We start from the raw sequence: 19,564 nt of genomic DNA on the forward strand, positions 1-19,564 counted from the left end.
AAATTTTCTTCAAGCATGACAATGCTCCATCTCATGCTGCAAAGAATCCCTCTGTGTCATTGGCTGCTATGGGCATAAAAGGAGAGAAACTCATGGTGTGGCCCCCATCCTCCCCTGACCTTTAACCCTACTGAGAACCTTTGGAGCATCCTCAAGCTAAAGATCTATGAGGGTGGGAGGCAGTTCACATCAGAACAGCAGCTCTGGGAGGATATTCTGACATCCTGCGAAGAAATTCAAGCAGAAACTCTCCAAAAACTCACAAGTTCAATGGATGAAGAATAGTGAAGGTGATATCAGAGAAGGGCTCCTATGTTAACATGGAACTTGTCCTGTTCAGATGTTTTTGATTGAAATAGCTTTGATTTCAGTAAATATGACCTCCTGATGCTGCAATTTCTACAAATGACCATTTTCAGTTCTTTACAACCTATAAAATGTTTTAAAAAGCTGTTGTGCTTAAGAAAGGGGTACAGTGCATTTTGAGGTTTTTATTTTTAAAAAAATAATTTTTATCATTATGAAGTTTGTTCGAAAACATTTGAATTATGCTCTAATGGCTGATGACTTGAAAAGAATTCTGACTGTCATTTGCATCAATGTTTAGGAAAATAAGAGAAAAATATCATTTGCATAATAATGTGGAACGCGGTGTAAAGAGAACTGATGGTTTAATGCGTGATTAGACCGCCACTAAAGAGAACTGATGGTTTGATGCGTGATTAGACCGCCACTAAAGAGAACTGATGGTTTGATGCGTGATTAGACCGCCACTAAAGAGAACTGATGGTTTGATGCGTGATTAGACCGCGACTAAAGAGAACTGATGGTTTGATGCGTGATTAGACCGCGACTACAGAGAACTGATGGTTTGATGCGTGATTAGACCGCCACTAAAGAGAACTGACGGTTTGATGCGTGATTAGACCGCCACTAAAGAGAACTGATGGTTTGATGCGTGATTAGACCGCCACTAAAGAGAACTGATGGTTTGATGCGTGATTAGACCGCGACTAAAGAGAACTGACGGTTTGATGCGTGATTAGACCGCGACTACAGAGAACTGATGGTTTGATGCGTGATTAGACCGCCACTAAAGAGAACTGACGGTTTGATGCGTGATTAGACCGCGACTAAAGAGAACTGATGGTTTGATGCATGATTAGACTGCGACTAATGGAACTTTTTTTTTCATTGCATCATTTTTTATTACATGAAAACAGACGTTTGAACATATTCATAAACTAAAGTAATTTTCTCAAGTCATAAGAGAATTATTTTCTTCTATTTGTTGCAACTTTTCATTTCTTGTGCCACTTTTTAACCTTTTTTCATTACTTTTTCCCATCATTCTTGACCCTTTTAGCCCATTTTTGATACTTGTTGCCCCCTTTTTCCTCTTCTACCCATTTTTGCCACTCTTTTCACAACTTTACCTGTCATTTTTTGTCCCTTTGTGCCATTCCACAACCCATTTTGACAGTTATCACCCATTTCTGCCATTCTCTTACCCGTTTCACCACTTTTTCTGACCATTATTGCAACATTTCTGCCAGTCTTAACCTATTTTTTAAAATAGTTTTTAGATATTTACTAATAATGGCTGACAAAGGAATTTTTGTAAGAACAGATCAAATATTAAGTCATTCTAAAATTATTTCAATATTAATCATTTTGATTTAACAGCTGTAGCCAAAAGATACCCATAAACCTACATCTTCTTTTCTGCCTTTTCTGAATTTGATGATCTTCTGGGGGCCAGATAGGAAGCTTTGGGAGGCCTGATATGGCCCTCGGGCCGCCAGTTGATGATCAGTGGAGTAGGCCTTCATATCAACAAGAGGCTTTACTGAGGGAGGCCCAGGCCTGGGGCCTGGGCCTCCTTCTACAAGGGCCCAACAAGAGCTACATGTCTGAAATCACTGTAAATGATTAAAACATGGATTTAGAGTTTAAATAAGGGGTAAAGAATCACTACGAGCACATAAAGATAGATTTTAACTATCCCTGTAGAGCGGGGGTTCTCAGCACTGAGAGGGGTCTGCCTGAAAAAACTAAGAACATTTTTGAATTACAACATTACCACCTAACACCAATTTTGCCTAATTTTTACCCATTTTTATCACTTTTCCCAACAACTTTAACACATTTTGCCACTTAAAACCCATTTTTTTTCAGTTTTGAACCTTTTCCACCACTTTAACCTCTGCCAAGGAGGTTATGTGATCGGGTGCGTTTGTTTGTTTGTTTGTTTGTTTGTTTGTTTGTTTGTTTGTTAGCCACATAACTCAAAAAGTCATCGACGGATTTTCATGAAATTTTCAGGAAATGTCAGAAATGGCATAAGAAAGAACTGATTAGATTTTGGGACTGATCCGGATCACCGTCTGGATCTGGGAATTTTTTAAAGGATTCTGTACTATTGGGAGATAGAGAGCTCTGCACTGTTACCACTGTACACCAGGAGATGGCGGACATGAGTAACTTCAATCCCAGCAGCATTTTTGGTGTGTTTCCATTCAAAGTTTTGGAGTTTATAGAGTTTGAAAGACACACGCCTAGTCAAGGAGACGAGTTGGAGCGTAACAGAGAGAAAGACAGCGAACTGTAGTGAGAATACTCACAATGCTGGGAGGAATAGAGGAATATTCACCCTCTGCCATGACTTCCAGTCGTCCAGTGAGACCATGGGTGGGACTGTCAGTGCATCTGTTGGCACCAGCAGGCAATGCTTTTGCCATGACAGTCCACCTGTAGTAAAGCCAATGTCTTTCCTCACTGTGTTTCCACCCCACCAGGGAAGGAGTAATCAGCAAATGCTGTGGTGGGGGCCACATGGGGACGGATCCAGAAAGTTTTTAAAGGATCCTTCACTATTGGGAGATAGCACTAATGGCGGAGGTCTGTGCTCTCTGTGTGCTTTTCTAGTTTTCTGCCTGTTTTTGCCACTTCTAAACCAAATCTTGCCACTCTCTGTCTATTGTTGGCTCTGTTGACACATTATTGCCACTATTAACCCCTTTTACCACTTTTTAAGCCACATTTCACAATCTGATATGCCCATTTTTGCCAGTTTCTGACTATTTCTGCCTCAGCTAACCCTTTTTAGTCAGTTTATATCAATTTTCATCCCATTTCACCAAATTTCCACCTATTTTTGCCACTTTAACACCATTTCAGCCACTTTTGAATCCCATTTTACCACTTAATATGCACATTTATGCCACTTTAACCCATTTTTGCCATTTGTATTTTTATCTAATTTTTGGCATTTCTAACCCAATTTTTGCTACTTTTAAAATGCAATTTCACCACCTTTCCCACTCTTTTTTGCCATTATTAACCCCTTTTAGCTGGTTTTAACATATTCTAATTCTATTTATAACTAAAGGATTTACATTTTAAGAGGGCTACTTACTACACAAATGAATTAAATGTGTTTCTTTGATAACAGTGGTTATTAATCAGGTTACACATAAAATACCACAGCTTAACTTTTCCATGGACCAGGATTTTGCTGACCCTGGTTCAGGTGGGCCCCAGAAAGCTCTCCCATTTGCCCCCCTAGTGGTCAGCCTTGTCTCCACATGACTATTCTAGAGTGTTCATGGCTGTGTTCAGCCACCTTCAGGTCCAGTGGGGGTCCCCGGTCTCTGGCTCCTTTATTTTAGGGGTCGCGGGCTGAAAAGGTTGAGGACCCCTGACCCCAACATCATGATCTTATCTATGAGCATTTTATTCTAACAGTCAACAAAAAATATTCATCTTTAGTAATCCTAAAGAAGGCCAGCTTTGTTTAATAGCAGGTAGACTGTACATTCTATCACATGTAAAATATCACATTTGAAACTTCCTAGAAGCTCATTTCTATTTAAATGCATATCTGTTTGAACTATCAGTTACCAATAATAATCAATATCAGCCCTGAAAGATCAATACTGGCCAGCCCTTCATCAAATGTGACCGTTATCAATAAAGCTGATCACAGAGAGCAGGAATCATGTGTCTCCAAAGAACAGAAATGAACTGAAATTTCAATGAGAAGACTCCGACAGAGACGGCTGTCTATCTCACACCTTCAGCACGGATCTGCAAACTCAACGCTAAGTTCAGTTATCTTATTTGAAATATACTGGTCCTCTACAAAATCAAAACAATGATTTTAAAAAGCTCTAAAACTTGCATTTCCATATTCTGTTAGTCTAAAATATAAAGAAATAAACTGACAGACATTTAAAACTTTCATTTCTTTATTAGTGTATTAAACAATCTTTAAATGACCCTCAGGAAATTTAACAATAATCAATAATTAAACATGTTTTAGTGCAAAAAAAAAACATTTAAAAACATTCAAATCTTAGTGTCAATATTTAAATTCCTGATTGAGAACACTGAATTCACCTTCACACATCTGAGAGAGAGCATTAAAACAGCATTTACATTGTTTATAGCAGGGGTGTCAAACTCAAGGCCCGGGGGCCAAATCCGGCCCGTGGTACAGTTGTACCTGGCCCGTCAGATTATATTTTTATTCCAACTGTCCCACTGATCTGCAGATTTAAACATTTAAACCTAACCCTGATGATTTGAAATATCCTTGTTCTGTCATAGAAATTAGAAAATGTTAAAATTATTAGATAAAAAGTAAGGAACGTGGGAAAATACATTTCTGTTTTCCTTTCTTATTCTTGGTGTTGCATCTCACAGTTATCAGGCAAAGATATTGTTTTAACCTTTTTGATATTTTCACCTTTTCAGTTCACATTTTGACTTTTTATGATTTTCTGCCTATTTTAATCCTCTATTTCAGAATTTTAAGTTATATTTTGACCTTTCAAACTCATGATTTTATTTTTTTTCTCAGGTTTTGACCTTTTTCGCTCCTTACTTTGACCTTTATCTCATAATTTAGCCTTCTGTATCCTCAATTTTAAATTCTAAGTAATATTTAAACCTGTGAAACTCAAAATAAATTTTTTTCTCAGGCTTTAACATTTTTAACCAATGATTTTGAAATATATCTCATATTTTGACCTTTAAAACTCATGATTTCAAATTTTCATCTCACGTTTTGACCCTTAAAAAAATCATGATTTAAACTTTGTCTTAAATATTTGCCTTTTAAAAACATGATTTTGACTTTAAATGCCTTTAAAGTTTGAATTTTTATCTCAGATTTTGAGCCTTTAAGCTCACCATTTTCACTGTTTTAAATCTCAAAATCATTTATCATCAGTGCTAAGGCTTTTTTTCTCCCATGATTCATTGCTGGTAAAAATTAGGTTGACAGTTAATTCAGCCCCTGCTGTGATAAAGTTCAACATCCCTGTACTACAGGCTTCTTCAGGGCCCCTGAGGGCCCGGGTAATCAGTACCCTTTCCCCCCCTGTGCTACGCCCATGATAGTGCCTGTGACCCTGGTCAATATAATTTAGTCCCAGAAACTTGTGAAGTAAGAAATCCTCAGTGGCAAAGTCAGCTGGATTTCACTGATTTCTGCTGAAGTGTCCTGACAGCCTGTGTGCCGTTTTTATCTGGTGCTCTGGTGCAGCTTTCCTCCTCCTCACCTGGACAAAGAGAGTCTTACCAGAGGATTATCTTGATTTTCTTTCCCTTTCCTCTCTCACAGAGCTTTGTAGCTTGGTTTACAGAGTGGAGATAGTGGTGCTCTAATGATATCTGCATCTGTGACTGAACTGTTGCGTTCTGGGGTAAAAAATTCAGCTTATTGCCATCAAATCCTTGTCAAAGCTCTACATCTCCTTTTCTTCACATTCTGAATCAAAGCACAGAGCATCGTAGCTTCTGTTACTGAAATTTACAGAGAAGAGGATTAATCAATTCATGGATGCTGCACCATGTGATGTGAGATCTGATGGGACATGCTGTGAGGTCTGCACTGATGAGAGGAGCATTAAAAGATCGCTGTGGCCTAAGTGGGGGAGTAATGAGGCGCCGTTGTTGTCCAAACAGATGCATCCACATTCATTTGAGTGCTTCAGTAAACATGTCAGTGTATGAGTTTGTTTAAAATCCTTGGTCAGTTTAACCCTGGGTCCCCCGATCTGTGGGTCAGAGCAGCAGACCGAGGTCCTCGTGGATCTCGGCCTCGTCCCATGGACCCTGAATGTTGTCTTTGTGTCTCTGTGGGTCAGTGCAGCAGACCGAGGTCCTCATGGATCTTGGCCTCGTCCCATGGACCCTGAATGTTGTCTTTGTGTCTCTGTGGGTCAGAGCAGCAGACCGAGGTCCTCGTGGATCTCGGCCTCGTCCCATGGACCCTGAATGTTGTCTTTGTGTCTCTGTGGGTCAGTGCAGCAGACCGAGGTCCTCATGGATCTCGGCCTCGTCCCATGGACCCTGAATGTTGTCTTTGTGTCTTTGCAGACGCACTAACAGCAGGGGGCAGAGCAGAGTCACACTCCCTAAGGCCAAGGCTAAGAGCACAGCGCCCCCTGGTGACTGAGAGCCCAGACTGCCCACCCCTCCGACACAGACGCCCACACAGACAGCTGTGAAGTGAGCGGGTTTTTTCTCTCGAAGTCTCTGCAGCAGACATGGCCAAAGAGCAAAAACCTCCAGGGCACAGCTCAGCATGGCGAAGGTATGCAACGCTCCCGGTAACCTGGAGGCCAAACACACCGAGGCGAACAGGGCAGCGTTCAGGGACAGGCTGCCAGGGGGGGAGGGGTGGGCATAGGGGAAGGACACCAGGTGGGCGAGCAGCATCACGGCAGACATGGCGTACACGGTGTCCGTGCTCACCGACTCTGTGAGCGTCTTCAGAACCGGAGAGAAGCCAAATGTGAAGGAGAGAAAGATGGCGGCGCTCTGAAGATCAGCCAGACGAGTTCGGGTCTTACAGCCCGACTCCAGTGGGGACGTCAGGGATTGGTAGAGTCCATAACCAATCAGAGCGCAGAGTAGGCTGCTCCACAGGAGCGTCTCAGGAGGCAGGAGACCCTGCAGGAGAGCAGAAGAGGATTTAGCAAAACAGTGATACCGTCAAAGAGAGCCTAAGGAAATAATGACTGAAAAACCTCTAGATCTAGATTTTCTTTTTTAAATCTAGATTTTTGTCTTTTTTTTTTATCTAGAATTTCTTTTTTAAAAAATCTAGATTTTTGTCTTTTTTTATCTAGATTTTCTTTTTTAAATCTAGATTTTTGTCTTTTTTTAATCTAGAATTTCTTTAAAAAATCTAGATTTTTGTCTTTTTTTATCTAGATTTTCTTTTTTAAAAAATCTAGATTTTTGTCTTTTTTATCTAGATTTTCTTTTTTTAAATCTAGATTTTTGTCTTTTTTTATCTAGATTTTCTTTTTTAAAAAATCTAGATTTTTGTCTTTTATAAATCTGAAAAACCTCAAATCTAAACCTACGTCCTTTTTTTTTTTTTTTTTTTTCATGGAGATGCAGCTGAAGAGAGTCAGGGTAAAGATCTTCCTGTGCTTTTAAAGTCAACTGTAAAATCAGAGGCCAGACTGAGATTAGCTAGTAGTGATGAGCTGATTTTCTCTTTTTTTAAATCAGATTTGTCTTTTTTAAATCTAGATTTTCTCTTTTGTATCTAGATTTTCTTTTTTAAATCTAGATTTTTGTCTTTTTTAATCTAGATTTTCTTTTTTTAAAAATCTAGATTTTTGTCTTTTTTAAATCTAGATTTTCTCTTTTTAATTTAAATTTTCTGTTTTTTTAAATCTAGATTTTCTCTTTTTTCAAATTAGATTTGTCTTTTTTAAATCTAGATTTTCTCTTTTGTATCTAGATTTTCTTTTTTAAATCTAGATTTTTGTCTTTTTTATCTAGATTTTCTTTTTCAAATCTAAACCTACGTCAGGGTAAAGATCTTCCTGTGCTTTTAAAGTCAACTGTAAAATCAGAGGCCAGACTGAGATTAGCTAGTAGTGATGAGCTGGAGATGTGTGACCGCAGCTGACATGACGTTAGTTTTAATGGTCTAACTCTGATTCAGTATGAAGGTTTGTGAGGAGTACCTGCTCCATGTAGAGCCACAGCGAGATAAAAATGGCCACACAGGACAGCTGCTGTCCCACAAAGCCGGCCTCCTTCACCACGGCCCAGTATCGGTACTGTCTGATCCCCTCGTTCCTCCGTAACTCCTCCAGGAAACGCCGGTCCACGTAGTTGTCAGGGAACGGTTGGCGCTCCCACAGAACCTTCCTCCAGGGCACCGCTGACCCCGGGGCCCCGTCTGGCCCCATCACCCTGATCACAGACACAGCAGAAGATGACTCTAATACTGCTCCCAAACTTCACCAAACAAGAAACAGTTTTTAGAGAAAACACCAGAAGAGCTGAGAGCTCCAGACCGGCTCTGCAGACGTGTTTGTGTAGATTTAGTCATCTGCAGAGAGAATCAAAGAAATGAAACATCTAGCTCCCTCTGACATCTAGTGTTTATCTGTCTGAGTCTTTTTGCACTGACCACAGTCACCTGTGCTGACTGTGTGTTGTATATCAGAGGAAAAAATCCTGTTTGGGTTGTCAGGATGAAATAGGGCCGGGCTGACAGATAAAACTTACGATTTTTCCAAACCAAACCTGATTTATGATTTCAATCAACTTTCTTTCCTGTGTCACTGCAGGTAAGAAGAACAAGACAATACAGAACACACCACACTGATCCCTGAAGGTGATCTCATGTGTAGGGGGAAATAGAAATGTTTAAACGGACAGCAAAAATATACTGAGCAGGTCAGAGAATCCCCACAGCTTTCTGCACACCTGCTCAAGTGTGCCACGTTTCCTACCAGTAGACCTTCACTCAACCTGGGAAAGGCCGAGGGGAGCGGAAAAATCTAGATCTTTTTTTCCTTTTTAAAATCCAGATTTTCTCATTTATAAATCTAGATTTTCTCTTTTTTAAACCTAGATTTATAAATCTAGATTTTCTCTTTTTTAAACCTAGATTTATAAATCTAGATTTTCTCTTTTTTTAAACCTAGATTTATAAATCTAGATTAAAATCTAAATTTATAAATCTAGATTTTTCTCTTTTATGATCTAGATTTTCTCTTTTTTAAACCTAGATTTATAAATCTAGGTTTTCTCTTTTTTTAACCTAGATTTATAAATCTAGGTTTTCTCTTTTTTTAAACCTAGATTTATAAATCTAGATTAAAATCTAAATTTATAAATCTAGATTTTTCTCTTTTATGATCTAGATTTTCTCTTTTTTAAACCTAGATTTATAAATCTAGGTTTTCTCTTTTTTTTACCTAGATTTATAAATCTAGATTTTCTCTTTTTTAAACCTAGATTTATAAATCTAGATTAAAATTTAGATTTATAAATCTAGATTTTTCTCTTTTATAAACCTAGATTTATAAATCTAGATTTTCTCTTTTATGATCTAGATTTTCTCTTTTTTAAACCTAGATTTATAAATCTAGATTTTCTCTTTTTTTAAACCTAGATTTATAAATCTAGATTAAAATCTAAATTTATAAATCTAGATTTTTCTCTTTTATAAATCTAGATTTATAGATCTAGGTTTAAAAAAAGAGAAAATCTAGGTTTAAAAAAGAGAAAATCTAGATTTATAAATCTAGGTTTAAAAAAGAGAAAATCTAGATCATAAAAGAGAAAAATCTAGATTTATAAATTTAGATTTTAATCTAGATTTATAAATCTAGGTTTAAAAAAAGAGAAAATCTAAATTTATAAATCTAGATTTTTCTCTTTTATGATCTAGATTTTCTCTTTTTTAAACCTAGATTTATAAATCTAGATTAAAATTTAGATTTATAAATCTAGATTTTCTCTTTTATGATCTAGATTTTCTCTTTTTTAAACCTAGATTTATAAATCTAGATTAAAATCTAAATTTATAAATCTAGATTTTTCTCTTTTATAAATCTAGATTTATAGATCTAGATTTTTCTTTTTTTAAAATCCAGATTTTTGTCTTTTTTAAATCTAGATTTTTCTCTTTTTTTAAATCTAGATTTTCTCTTTTTAATCTAGCTTTTCTCTTTTTTAATCTAGCTTTTCTCTTTTTTAATCTAGCTTTTCTCTTTTTTTAAATCAAGATTTTCTCTTTTTTTAAAATCCAGATTTTTGTCTTTTTTAAATCTAGATTTTCTCTTTTTTGAATCTACATTTATAAATCTAGATTTATAAATGTAGATTTTCTCTTTTTATAAATCTGGATTTATAAATCTAGATTTTTCTCTTTTATAAATCTAGATTTATAAATCTAGATTTTCTCTTTTTTAAACCTAGATTTATAAATCTAGATTTTCTCTTTTTTTAAAATTAGATTTGTCTTTTTTAAATCTAGATTTTCTCTCTTTTAATCTAGATTTTTGTCTTTTTTAAATCTAGATTTTTTTCTTTTGTATCTAGATTTCCTTTTTTAAATCTAGATTTTTGTCTTTTTTTATCTAGATTTTCTTTTTTAAAAAATCTAGATTTTTGTCTTTTTTTATCTAGATTTTCTTTTTTTAAATCTAGATTTTTGCGTTTTTAAATCTAGATTTTCTATTTTTAATGTAGATTGTATAAAATCTAGATTTTCTCTTTTTTAATCTAGATTTTCTCTTTTTTTAAAATTAGATTTGTCTTTTTTTAAGTCTAGATTTTCTCTTTTTTAATCTAGATTTTTGTCTTTTTTAAATCTAGATTTTCTCTTTTGTATCTAGATTTCCTTTTTTAAATCCAGATTTTTGTCTTTTTTAAATCTAGATTTTCTCTTTTGTATCTAGATTTCCTTTTTTAAATCTAGATTTTTGTCTTTTTTTTATCTAGATTTTCTTTTTTAAAAAATCTAGATTTTTGTCTTTTTTTATCTAGATTTTCTTTTTTTAAATCTAGATTTTTGCCTTTTTAAATCTAGATTTTCTCTTTTTAATCTAGATTGTCTGTTGTTTAAATCTAGATTTTCTCTTTTTTTAATCTAGATTTTCTCTTTTTTTAAAATTAGATTTGTCTTTTTTTAAGTCTAGATTTTCTCTTTTTTAATCTAGATTTTTGTCTTTTTTAAATCTAGATTTTCTCTTTTGTATCTAGATTTCCTTTTTTAAATCCAGATTTTTGTCTTTTTTAAATCTAGATTTTCTCTTTTTTGAATCTACATTTATAAATCTAGATTTTCTCTTTTTATAAATCTGGATTTATAAATCTAGATTTTTCTCTTTTATAAATCTAGATTTATAAATCTAGATTTTCTCTTTTTTAAACCTAGATTTATAAATCTAGATTTTCTCTTTTTTTAAAATTAGATTTGTCTTTTTTAAATCTAGATTTTCTCTCTTTTAATCTAGATTTTTGTCTTTTTTAAATCTAGATTTTTTCTTTTGTATCTAGATTTCCTTTTTTAAATCTAGATTTTTGTCTTTTTTTTATCTAGATTTTCTTTTTTAAAAAATCTAGATTTTTGTCTTTTTTAAATCTAGATTTTCTCTTTTTAAATCTAGATTTTTGTCTTTTTTTATCTAGATTTTCTTTTTTAAAAAATCTAGATTTTTGTCTTTTTTAAATCTAGATTTTCTCTTTTTAAATCTAGATTTTCTCTTTTTTTAAATCTAGATTTTCAGAAATAGGATTTATCAGAGGTGGATAGGACGTATTTACATTTACTCTAGATACTGTGAATGAGTAACTTTTTTGTGTATTCGTACCTGTGAGTAGTTTTAAAAATCAGTAATTTAACTTTAACTTAAGTATAAAGTGGGGAAGTAAAGTATTTGACTACATTTAACAGGATAATTTATAGAGTAAATAAATAAACACTTAAAGATCAACAGTACTAATCCATGAGACAGCTTTGATTGTTTTATACAGGTGTAGTTTTACCTGAATCACCTGGTTGGACATTCAGATCCTCCGGGTCTTATTGCACATTAATGAACGTTCATATTTCTCTCCTCAGGAGAAACTCAGTAGTTGGAGTAAACTTTAAAGGAAATGTTTTTACTTTCTCTAGAGTTTTTTTAAATTCTACTTAAGTCAGTTTTAATCAAAGTAACTGTTCTTGTACCTGAGAACAGTAGTTTAGTAATCTTTCCATCTGAAATTAATCAATACAGTCTAATGATCACACAGGCCTAAGATATGATAGCAAAACAAATCAAACGATGTTGATATCAGCAGTATGAAGAGAATCTGAGACGTTTCCAATGATCAATGTCTGACATTTTTGATGGAGTCATCCCTCTCTTCTTCATCCTTTCTGAAAAATTAGGTTTTAAAACATTTAGTAACATTGTGACCCTATCCATCCTTACAGTAACAGCGATGTTATCATTAAAACCTTCTGTATATAAATGATCACATATTCTGACGATCATTAAAGATATTTCGGTTTTTAAGATCTTGACTACATATTTTTGTCGAGCTTGTATTTAGTCAGATATTTTAGTATTACATATTATTATGTAATACTATGTGGCAGTTTGTCTAATATTTGATTATTTAGTGGTCCCTAAAACATTTGTAAATCATTTAAATAGTCATCCTCTAAAACCACACGTCCTCACAGAGGAACTGTGTAGAATAAATATGAGCTAAAGACATCATTTATTATGAACTCCGGTTAAAATAACAGGAGATTTCTGGTTGTGTGGACGCTGAAGCTGTAAAGGTGTCCTCACAAATGCCTGAGTCTTTAACACTGTCACTTTACACTCATCAGATAAACCTGAATCTACAAACCAAACCAAGGAGGGTCCGTGATTATTCATTAAGTTTGTCAAGAGTTATAACAGAAACAACCACAGATACTTCCGGCTTACTGTCACCAGTTAACACGGACACTCCTTAAGCCACAACACCAACGGAGCTAGCATGAATGCTAATCTACATCTGTCTTTAACACGGCGGGAAACATTCAAACTCGATCTAAACACGTCTGTAAGGTCAAAAACAATAACTACGATCTATCAAACATCCTTTAATGTCCGCAAATGTCTTATTCACCTACCTGAGCGTCTGTTCTGTTCGGCGCCGATACTACCGGAAGCTACAATCTCTTCATGTCGCTGGACCGGAAGTAAAGTGCTGTCGCACAGAGCTCACAGCTCCCCCTGCTGGTGGACAGCTGACGATCGCAGTAACTCTGGTATAACTTGATAAAAGACGGCTTTAAAAAACTTAAAACGCTTTTACAATCACCGAAACCGTTCATTATTAGTCACCTACTACTTTAGATAGAAACAGACTAAACTAAACTAATACAAACGTTTTAACAAACGGAGGGTTGTAACTCTTGCACATGAATGTGCTAACTAAACAAAGATTAAGGACATTTTTGGCCATCATGAACTGAAAGAAAAGTGCTGATACACATTTATTTTGAATCAGTAGATTATTTTCTTTGTTGTAACAATGATTCTTATCACTACATCCTACACCATTCTCCATTGACTCTTGTTTGGTGGACTGGATGATTGAAGTCTGAAAAAACAAGACATTTGGTCAATCAGACGGTTTGTTCATTCAACAGCAGGACGGCTCAGTAAGAACCATACACAGCCACATCAGCCTGGCTCCTCACCACTCTGTGTTTTAGCTTACATGTTGTTGTTTCTCTGTTTTCATGTAAAGCTGCTCTGAACCAGTGGAGGGATTAATAAAGTTGTTGGTTTGAACTGAATCATCGCTGAACGTAACAGGAACCAATCAGGCACCTGAATGTCAGCACCTGGAGGAACCAGAAACCCAAAACAAGAGTCAGCAGCAGAATCAGCTGTTTGGTGTTGGCAGAGAAGATTTAGTCCATTTTTCATGGACTGACCCACAAACTCAGCTCTGCTGCTCATCCCACACATGCATGTTCCTCACTAATGTGGCTCCATTCTAAAGAGGCTTTACTGTGTTGTAGGGTTTATTAACAGGAATCATTTTTACAACAGAGATAATCTACCAAACACCCATTTACCTACTGTTACCTGCTGTTTTTACCTACTTAAACTCCACACTGCTGGTATTTTGAACAGTCAATGATAAAATCAGCAGCATGCAAGCATGACTGTTGGTGTTCTCTGACTCTACTAATCCTACTGGTTAATTATTTACCATGTCAGAATATAATTTACACAGAGAGCACTGGTGAATCCATCTTGCAAAGCTCCAGTCTGAACCGTTTGGGCCTGGTTAGAAAGTGACAGGACCAATCAGTGACGAGGGGCAGTACTTTCAGGTGCGGCGGAGTCGTGATGTAAACAAGCAGCAACGAGAGGCCGGTGCAATTATGGCAGAAAAGATTAGCGTGGATGCTGCTAAAGCACCAGTTTTATCAGAACTTGATGACATTTCTTTGTTAAAAGAAGAACAAAGAACAGCAGGGAGTTCTTTTCTTTTCAAAAACCACAAAAATCCTGTACTGACGTGTCTACAGTCGCCATGGTTATTCCTCAGTTAGCGGCTACAACGTCATGTGTTTTGTTGCTCTGATTGGCCCCTAAAGATGTGACAGAATGTTCATCCAATCACACTCCAATTTTTTTTTTTCAAAGGCTCTGCCCTTTCCCAAACGCTGTCTATGAGAGGTTTACCAGTCTGGCATGCCAGGTTAGGGGAGGATAGCTTACCGATCAGCACTTAACCACCTGAGGGGGGTACAAGGATGTTATCGTCACGTTAAAGTTCATCGACTCTGATTCTGAAATTTCCACCTCACAGCAGAACGACCAAAACACAAGCTTCATTATTTCAGACTAAAGGTGTAAAAGTTTGGTTTAAATCTCACCATAGAACACAAATCTGTTATAAACTGCTTATCTGTTTATTTTACAGTGCAGGGAAAATCAGACTATGGCACCACGGAGCCTCCAAACCTTCATCAGTGAGAATAAAGAGTTGTAACATAAAGCCAGGCCGCTGTCGTGTCTGACAACAACAACACGACTTCATGCAAACATCAGGATCACTGAAAAACACTTTCAGTTCAACTGAGGACACGCTGTTAGAGGAAGTGCAACCATGACGTTCAACAACAGCACAAACATTAAAAAAACAGAGGGTCGGTGAACGCCTCGTTGTGCAGTGACCTTGAAGGTGTCAGGAGGATAGAAATAGAGTGGTGTCACCAGAGAGACGGCAGCTCCACATCTTCACACAGTAGGTGGCTGTAAGGAGACACCCCACCCCCCAACAATCTGACCCCCACCCAGCAGAGCTGGGCGCCATTCAGGCCATGGGGAAAGAGGGTCAGTTTAGTTCTTCAGGATCCTTTTAGTGCCAAACAGCAGCGTTAGTGTTGTTAGCAGCATCTCTAGTGGCGTTAGCTCCACCCCGGGGTCCTTTACCCCATGATCACTGGAGGAGACCCCTCTTTAGGTTTCTATGACTTTGTCGGGCTAAATTTTCTGGAAGCTTCTGAGTTTAGGAGTTGTGATGTGTCTGATGGTGTTTTAAGACATGGTGGGGTGATGGACTTCAGATGTGAGACCAAATGGAGCTACGGCACCTAGATCTGTGGTTATCCACTACATTTATAGGCTGGGGCTGTCAAGAGATTACAATTTTTAATCGCAATTAATCTCAGCCTTTTAGTGACATTTGAAAGTTCTGCTATTTTGCATTTAAACCTGCTCAGGTGTGAAATTTGGATCTTTCTGATGTCGAGGATAATGGACTTACAGCTGGATACAGACCTGCTTTTACACACTGAACCAGGAAAAAAGAACTTGTTATGCACAAAGGTAAACGTCTGATAACTCGAGGTTTGGATGACTTTTTGTCTTTTCCTCTAAGACAGGGGAGTCAGACTCAGTCACAGCAGGGGCCAAAATCTGGATTTAGGTCTAACCTGAGGGCCTAACAGGGTCAAGATTTAACCACAAACTGTCAACCTTACTTTCACAGGTAAAACATTAAGGGGGAGAAAACTGATGACAAATGATTTTGAGATTTTAAAAAAAGAAAGTCAAAATGATAAGTTAAAGGCTCAAAATCTGAGATAAAAACTCAAAATATTAGTTTAAAAGGCCAGAACACAAAATCAGAAGTTAAAATAATATTTTCAAAAGGCAAATATATGAGATAGAAAGTAAAAAGCATGAGTTTAAAAGGTTGAAATATGGGATTACAAATTGAAGTTAGGAGTCAAAAAAGTCACAATATGAGATAAAAAACCAAAATGTTGAGTTTAAAAGGTCAAGATAGAACTTAAAATTTAAGATAGTGAATCTAAAAGGTCAGATTATGACTGGAGCTAGGAGATGAATGAATGCACCAGTGGAGGGAAGGAACAGAGTCACAGATGGAACAAAGCTCCAGGTTAGTCCTTGTGGTTGGCAGAAGGTAACGTCAGTCAAAGGCCTTAGAACGCATCAGGGGAGGATGAAGTGTTTGGTAAAAGGAGTGCAGGGTCGCCACATCGATCAGCACTTCCTGAGAAGTCAGTCGGCTGAAGTCCAGGGGCAGGTAGAAAACCACAGTCGCAGGATATCAGTAACTCTGGCACTGCAGGGGAGGGGGGTAGCCTGGGCGGAAGAAATGTGGATGACACTGAGGACAGCCTGCCAACCAGAGGGAGAACTTTTGAGCATAAAGACAAAGTCAAATGGCCAAGGCCAGTGAGAGGAAAGAGTGGGAGACAGTTAATAGGGACCTTGTAATGTTGTTAGAAGGCATCAAGGAAACGGTGGTAAACAAGCTAGAGAAAATAGGAGATAGAATATCTGCATATGGTGTAGAAAGGTTTGGAGTGCAAGACAGAAACAGGGTTGAGAGGGTGCAGCCAGCTAAATCTAGAAGACAGAAAGAGATAGATAAGTTAGTAAAGGAGAGGAGACAGTTAAGGAATCAGTGGAGGAAGGCTACGGAAGAGGAGACAGAGGGAATTCATGTTTTACAGGAGGAGTTAAGAAATAGACTGGAAACAACTGAGGAGGAAAAGGAGGCAGAAGGAGCGGGCTAGGACAGCATTTTAGAGGGATCTTTTTAAGTTTGTTAAACGGTTGTTCACTCAGGAAAAGGGAGGGCAGCTTAGAGCATCAGAGCAGGAGGTAGAGGATTATTTAAAAAGAACACATTCAACTCCAGGACAGAACAGGGAGTTGGGCCTCCCACCCGCCATGCCACCACTAGGGGAGCTAGAGTTTAGTATGGATGTTAAACCACCAAAGTGGAAGGAAGTGCAGGATATAGTTAGGTGTGCAAAGGCTTCTTTGGCCCCAGGGCCAAACGGAGTCCCCTACAGGTTTTATAAAAACACGTCTGATGTCCTTAGGTTTCTGTGGCGGTTATTAAGGTTAGTCTGGGAGAAACAGTCTATCCCAAAAGCCTGGTGTAGAGCAGTGGGGATCCTGATTCCTAAGGAGAAGGAGTCCTCTGATCTGAGCCAGTTTCGTACCATCTCACTCCTGAATGTGGAGGGGAAGATTTCTTCAGTATAATGTAGGGGTGTGACGAGATCAAAACGCCACAAGATTTCTTGTCGCAGAAAAATCAGTCTCGCGAGATCAATGTTGTGCAGACACTTGGAGCAGCAGCTCTCCTTACAGAAGACGATACCAAACTGGAAGTTATAAAAGATCCCAAAGATGCCCTGGGCACTATAAAACTGTTGGGGAGAGAGCAAATGAGAAAACGGAGCTGATCCGGTATCCAACCTCCCACACCCCTCGCGTGCGCTACTTGAGCCGCACATGATCTGCCTATGCATCATCATAACGGTGTGAATTGATAAAATGCTGCAGGTGAAAGCCTGTGCCTTCTCCATGAGGAGAATACGGTGTTTATTTAGCTCGTGTATGCACGCAGACACGCTCGTAGTGCCGCTGTTTGTGACTCTGTAACTTTGAGTCGCTACTTTGTCATGTCATCCATCAGCTGTTGGCTGTGCGTATCATCAGTCAGGCGCGTAACATGAGTAGCACAAAGGGTCTGCATACTGAAGTAGTAAACCTGGCAAAACAAACTCTGTATGAGTGCCATAGATTAGCTCCAAAAAGCGAAGTTCTAGCTCCAGTTAAACGCGCCTTGTTTGCTGTCTGACAGCAGACAGAGCAGAGAGACACACTCGCTCACAAACGCACACACATTAACACACACGCTCATCTGTGCATCGTGTCCAACCCTGTCAAAGCTCATATGAGAAAAAAAGACCACAAAACAATAAGATAATCTATTTCTTTAAACTACAGCAAACGTGTAGACAGAAATTTGTTTTTAGTGTTTAAAATATGGATGTCCTTAAAGAGAATGAGAAATTGTTTGATTTTACTGATGCAGCTCTTTATATTTCAGTCTGTTGTTCATTTCAAGGTCATTAATGACAATGGACCTGACTTGTCATTACAAAGTCATGTCCAAGTCCAGGCTGAAGCAGCATGTAGCTGCACAATGACACGGTGAAATGGTTGAGAAACACTGTACATGACAGAAGACGTCATTCATGTGTTTTAGTCATGTGGCCTGATTAGCTGATGCTGATCACCTGGCGGCTGAGCCTCAGCTGTCTTCTTGATATACCTGGTGGTGTTGACCCTCCCTACGAAAGAAAGTCCTTTAATTGAATTTTATACAGATGTGCGGTTCCTGTCAAGGTCTTGATGAGAGCAGGTGCAGAAGAGATGAATTTTATCATTTCCAGCTCCATTTGAACACATGAAAAACTTTTATTGAGAAAGGATTGTGTGTTCTTATTTTGATTGACGTCACCAAAGTCAAGACAACACACAAACACACATGCATGCGCGCTAACACACACACACACACACACAAATGCACAATCTCTCCCATTCACTTCATATATGTGTGGCTGTCTTTGGCGACGTCAGTCGCAAAAGACTTTATGGAGGACTGTATGCGGATGAGAAGCCACCCACAGCGTCCCACCATCCTGTTAAAGCATTGTTTAAATGGGCTGCTTTATTGGAACAGCTCCATGTGTGTGCGTGATCAGAGCTCATTGAGGGCTGTATGTGTGTTAATCAGCGATGACATCATCAGTAATCACAGAGAGCAGGTACACCTGTGAGAACAGAGAGCCGTTTGGGTGATTTTGCTTGTGAACACAGTCTCTTTCTCCTCTTCGTGTGTGAACACTGTACATGCTATCATCAAACAGATTTCGACGTGAGCATCTGCAGGCTTGGAACTAACAGTGATGTTATTTTGGTGTTGATTGTGTGAGAATGTGGCCAGGGGGGCGAGCTAAAAAACGGGCATCTTTCTGAGTCTGAAGACCTTAAATCTCAGATTCTATAACATTGCAGCAGATGAGAGAGATGTCGCCGTACTTTGGACAGTTGGTCCTCTCACGCCAAAAGTGTGCATGATATGGCTTTGGTTCTTGGTTTGACAGTAGTGGGACAAGATTTCCTCCATTCTGATATATATTTTATGTGTGTGGTGTTAGATTTGTGGCCATAGTCAGTAGTTGTTCACAAAATTATCAGTTAATGTGTCAGCTCTACCAACCTCCGGGGTGATGACATCATCCACTCTAGCATGGTGATTTTTAAGCATTTTCAGTCAATGCACAGGAGTTTTGAAGACTCGCCTATTGAAAACCATAAACCCCATCGGCATACCAAAGACATTCCTGAAGACAGGACAAAAATACCTGTGTTTTAAAATTTGAATGATC

General features: G+C 37.7%; 1 protein-coding gene across 1 annotated transcript; it reads right to left on the minus strand.

Annotated features, from left to right (window-relative positions):
- Positions 1-5,127: 5,127 nt before the first annotated feature.
- Positions 5,128-14,109, minus strand: pigc (phosphatidylinositol glycan anchor biosynthesis, class C). Its single transcript, XM_041792296.1, has 3 exons — positions 12,947-14,109; positions 7,998-8,229; positions 5,128-6,963 (listed from the first exon to the last, which is right to left on the minus strand). The coding sequence occupies exons 2-3, from the start codon at positions 8,223-8,225 to the stop codon at positions 6,310-6,312; spliced, it is 882 nt and encodes a 293-aa protein (XP_041648230.1). The 5' UTR covers positions 8,226-8,229; positions 12,947-14,109; the 3' UTR covers positions 5,128-6,309.
- Positions 14,110-19,564: the final 5,455 nt, after the last annotated feature.

Source organism: Cheilinus undulatus, linkage group 7, assembly GCF_018320785.1.
Source record: "Cheilinus undulatus linkage group 7, ASM1832078v1, whole genome shotgun sequence".
Classification (NCBI taxonomy): Eukaryota; Metazoa; Chordata; class Actinopteri; order Labriformes; family Labridae; genus Cheilinus; species Cheilinus undulatus.

What these genes read in the sequence shown, in the direction of transcription:
- pigc (XM_041792296.1), bottom strand. Translation starts at nt 8,225, where the DNA reads ATGGGGCCAGACGGGGCCCCGGGGTCAGCGGTGCCCTGGAGGAAGGTT. An exon ending in TGTGGCTCTACATGGAGCAG is followed by an intron (nt 6,964 to 7,997) that starts GTACTCCTCACA and finishes GCTCTCCTGCAG; the next exon opens with GGTCTCCTGCCTCCTGAGAC.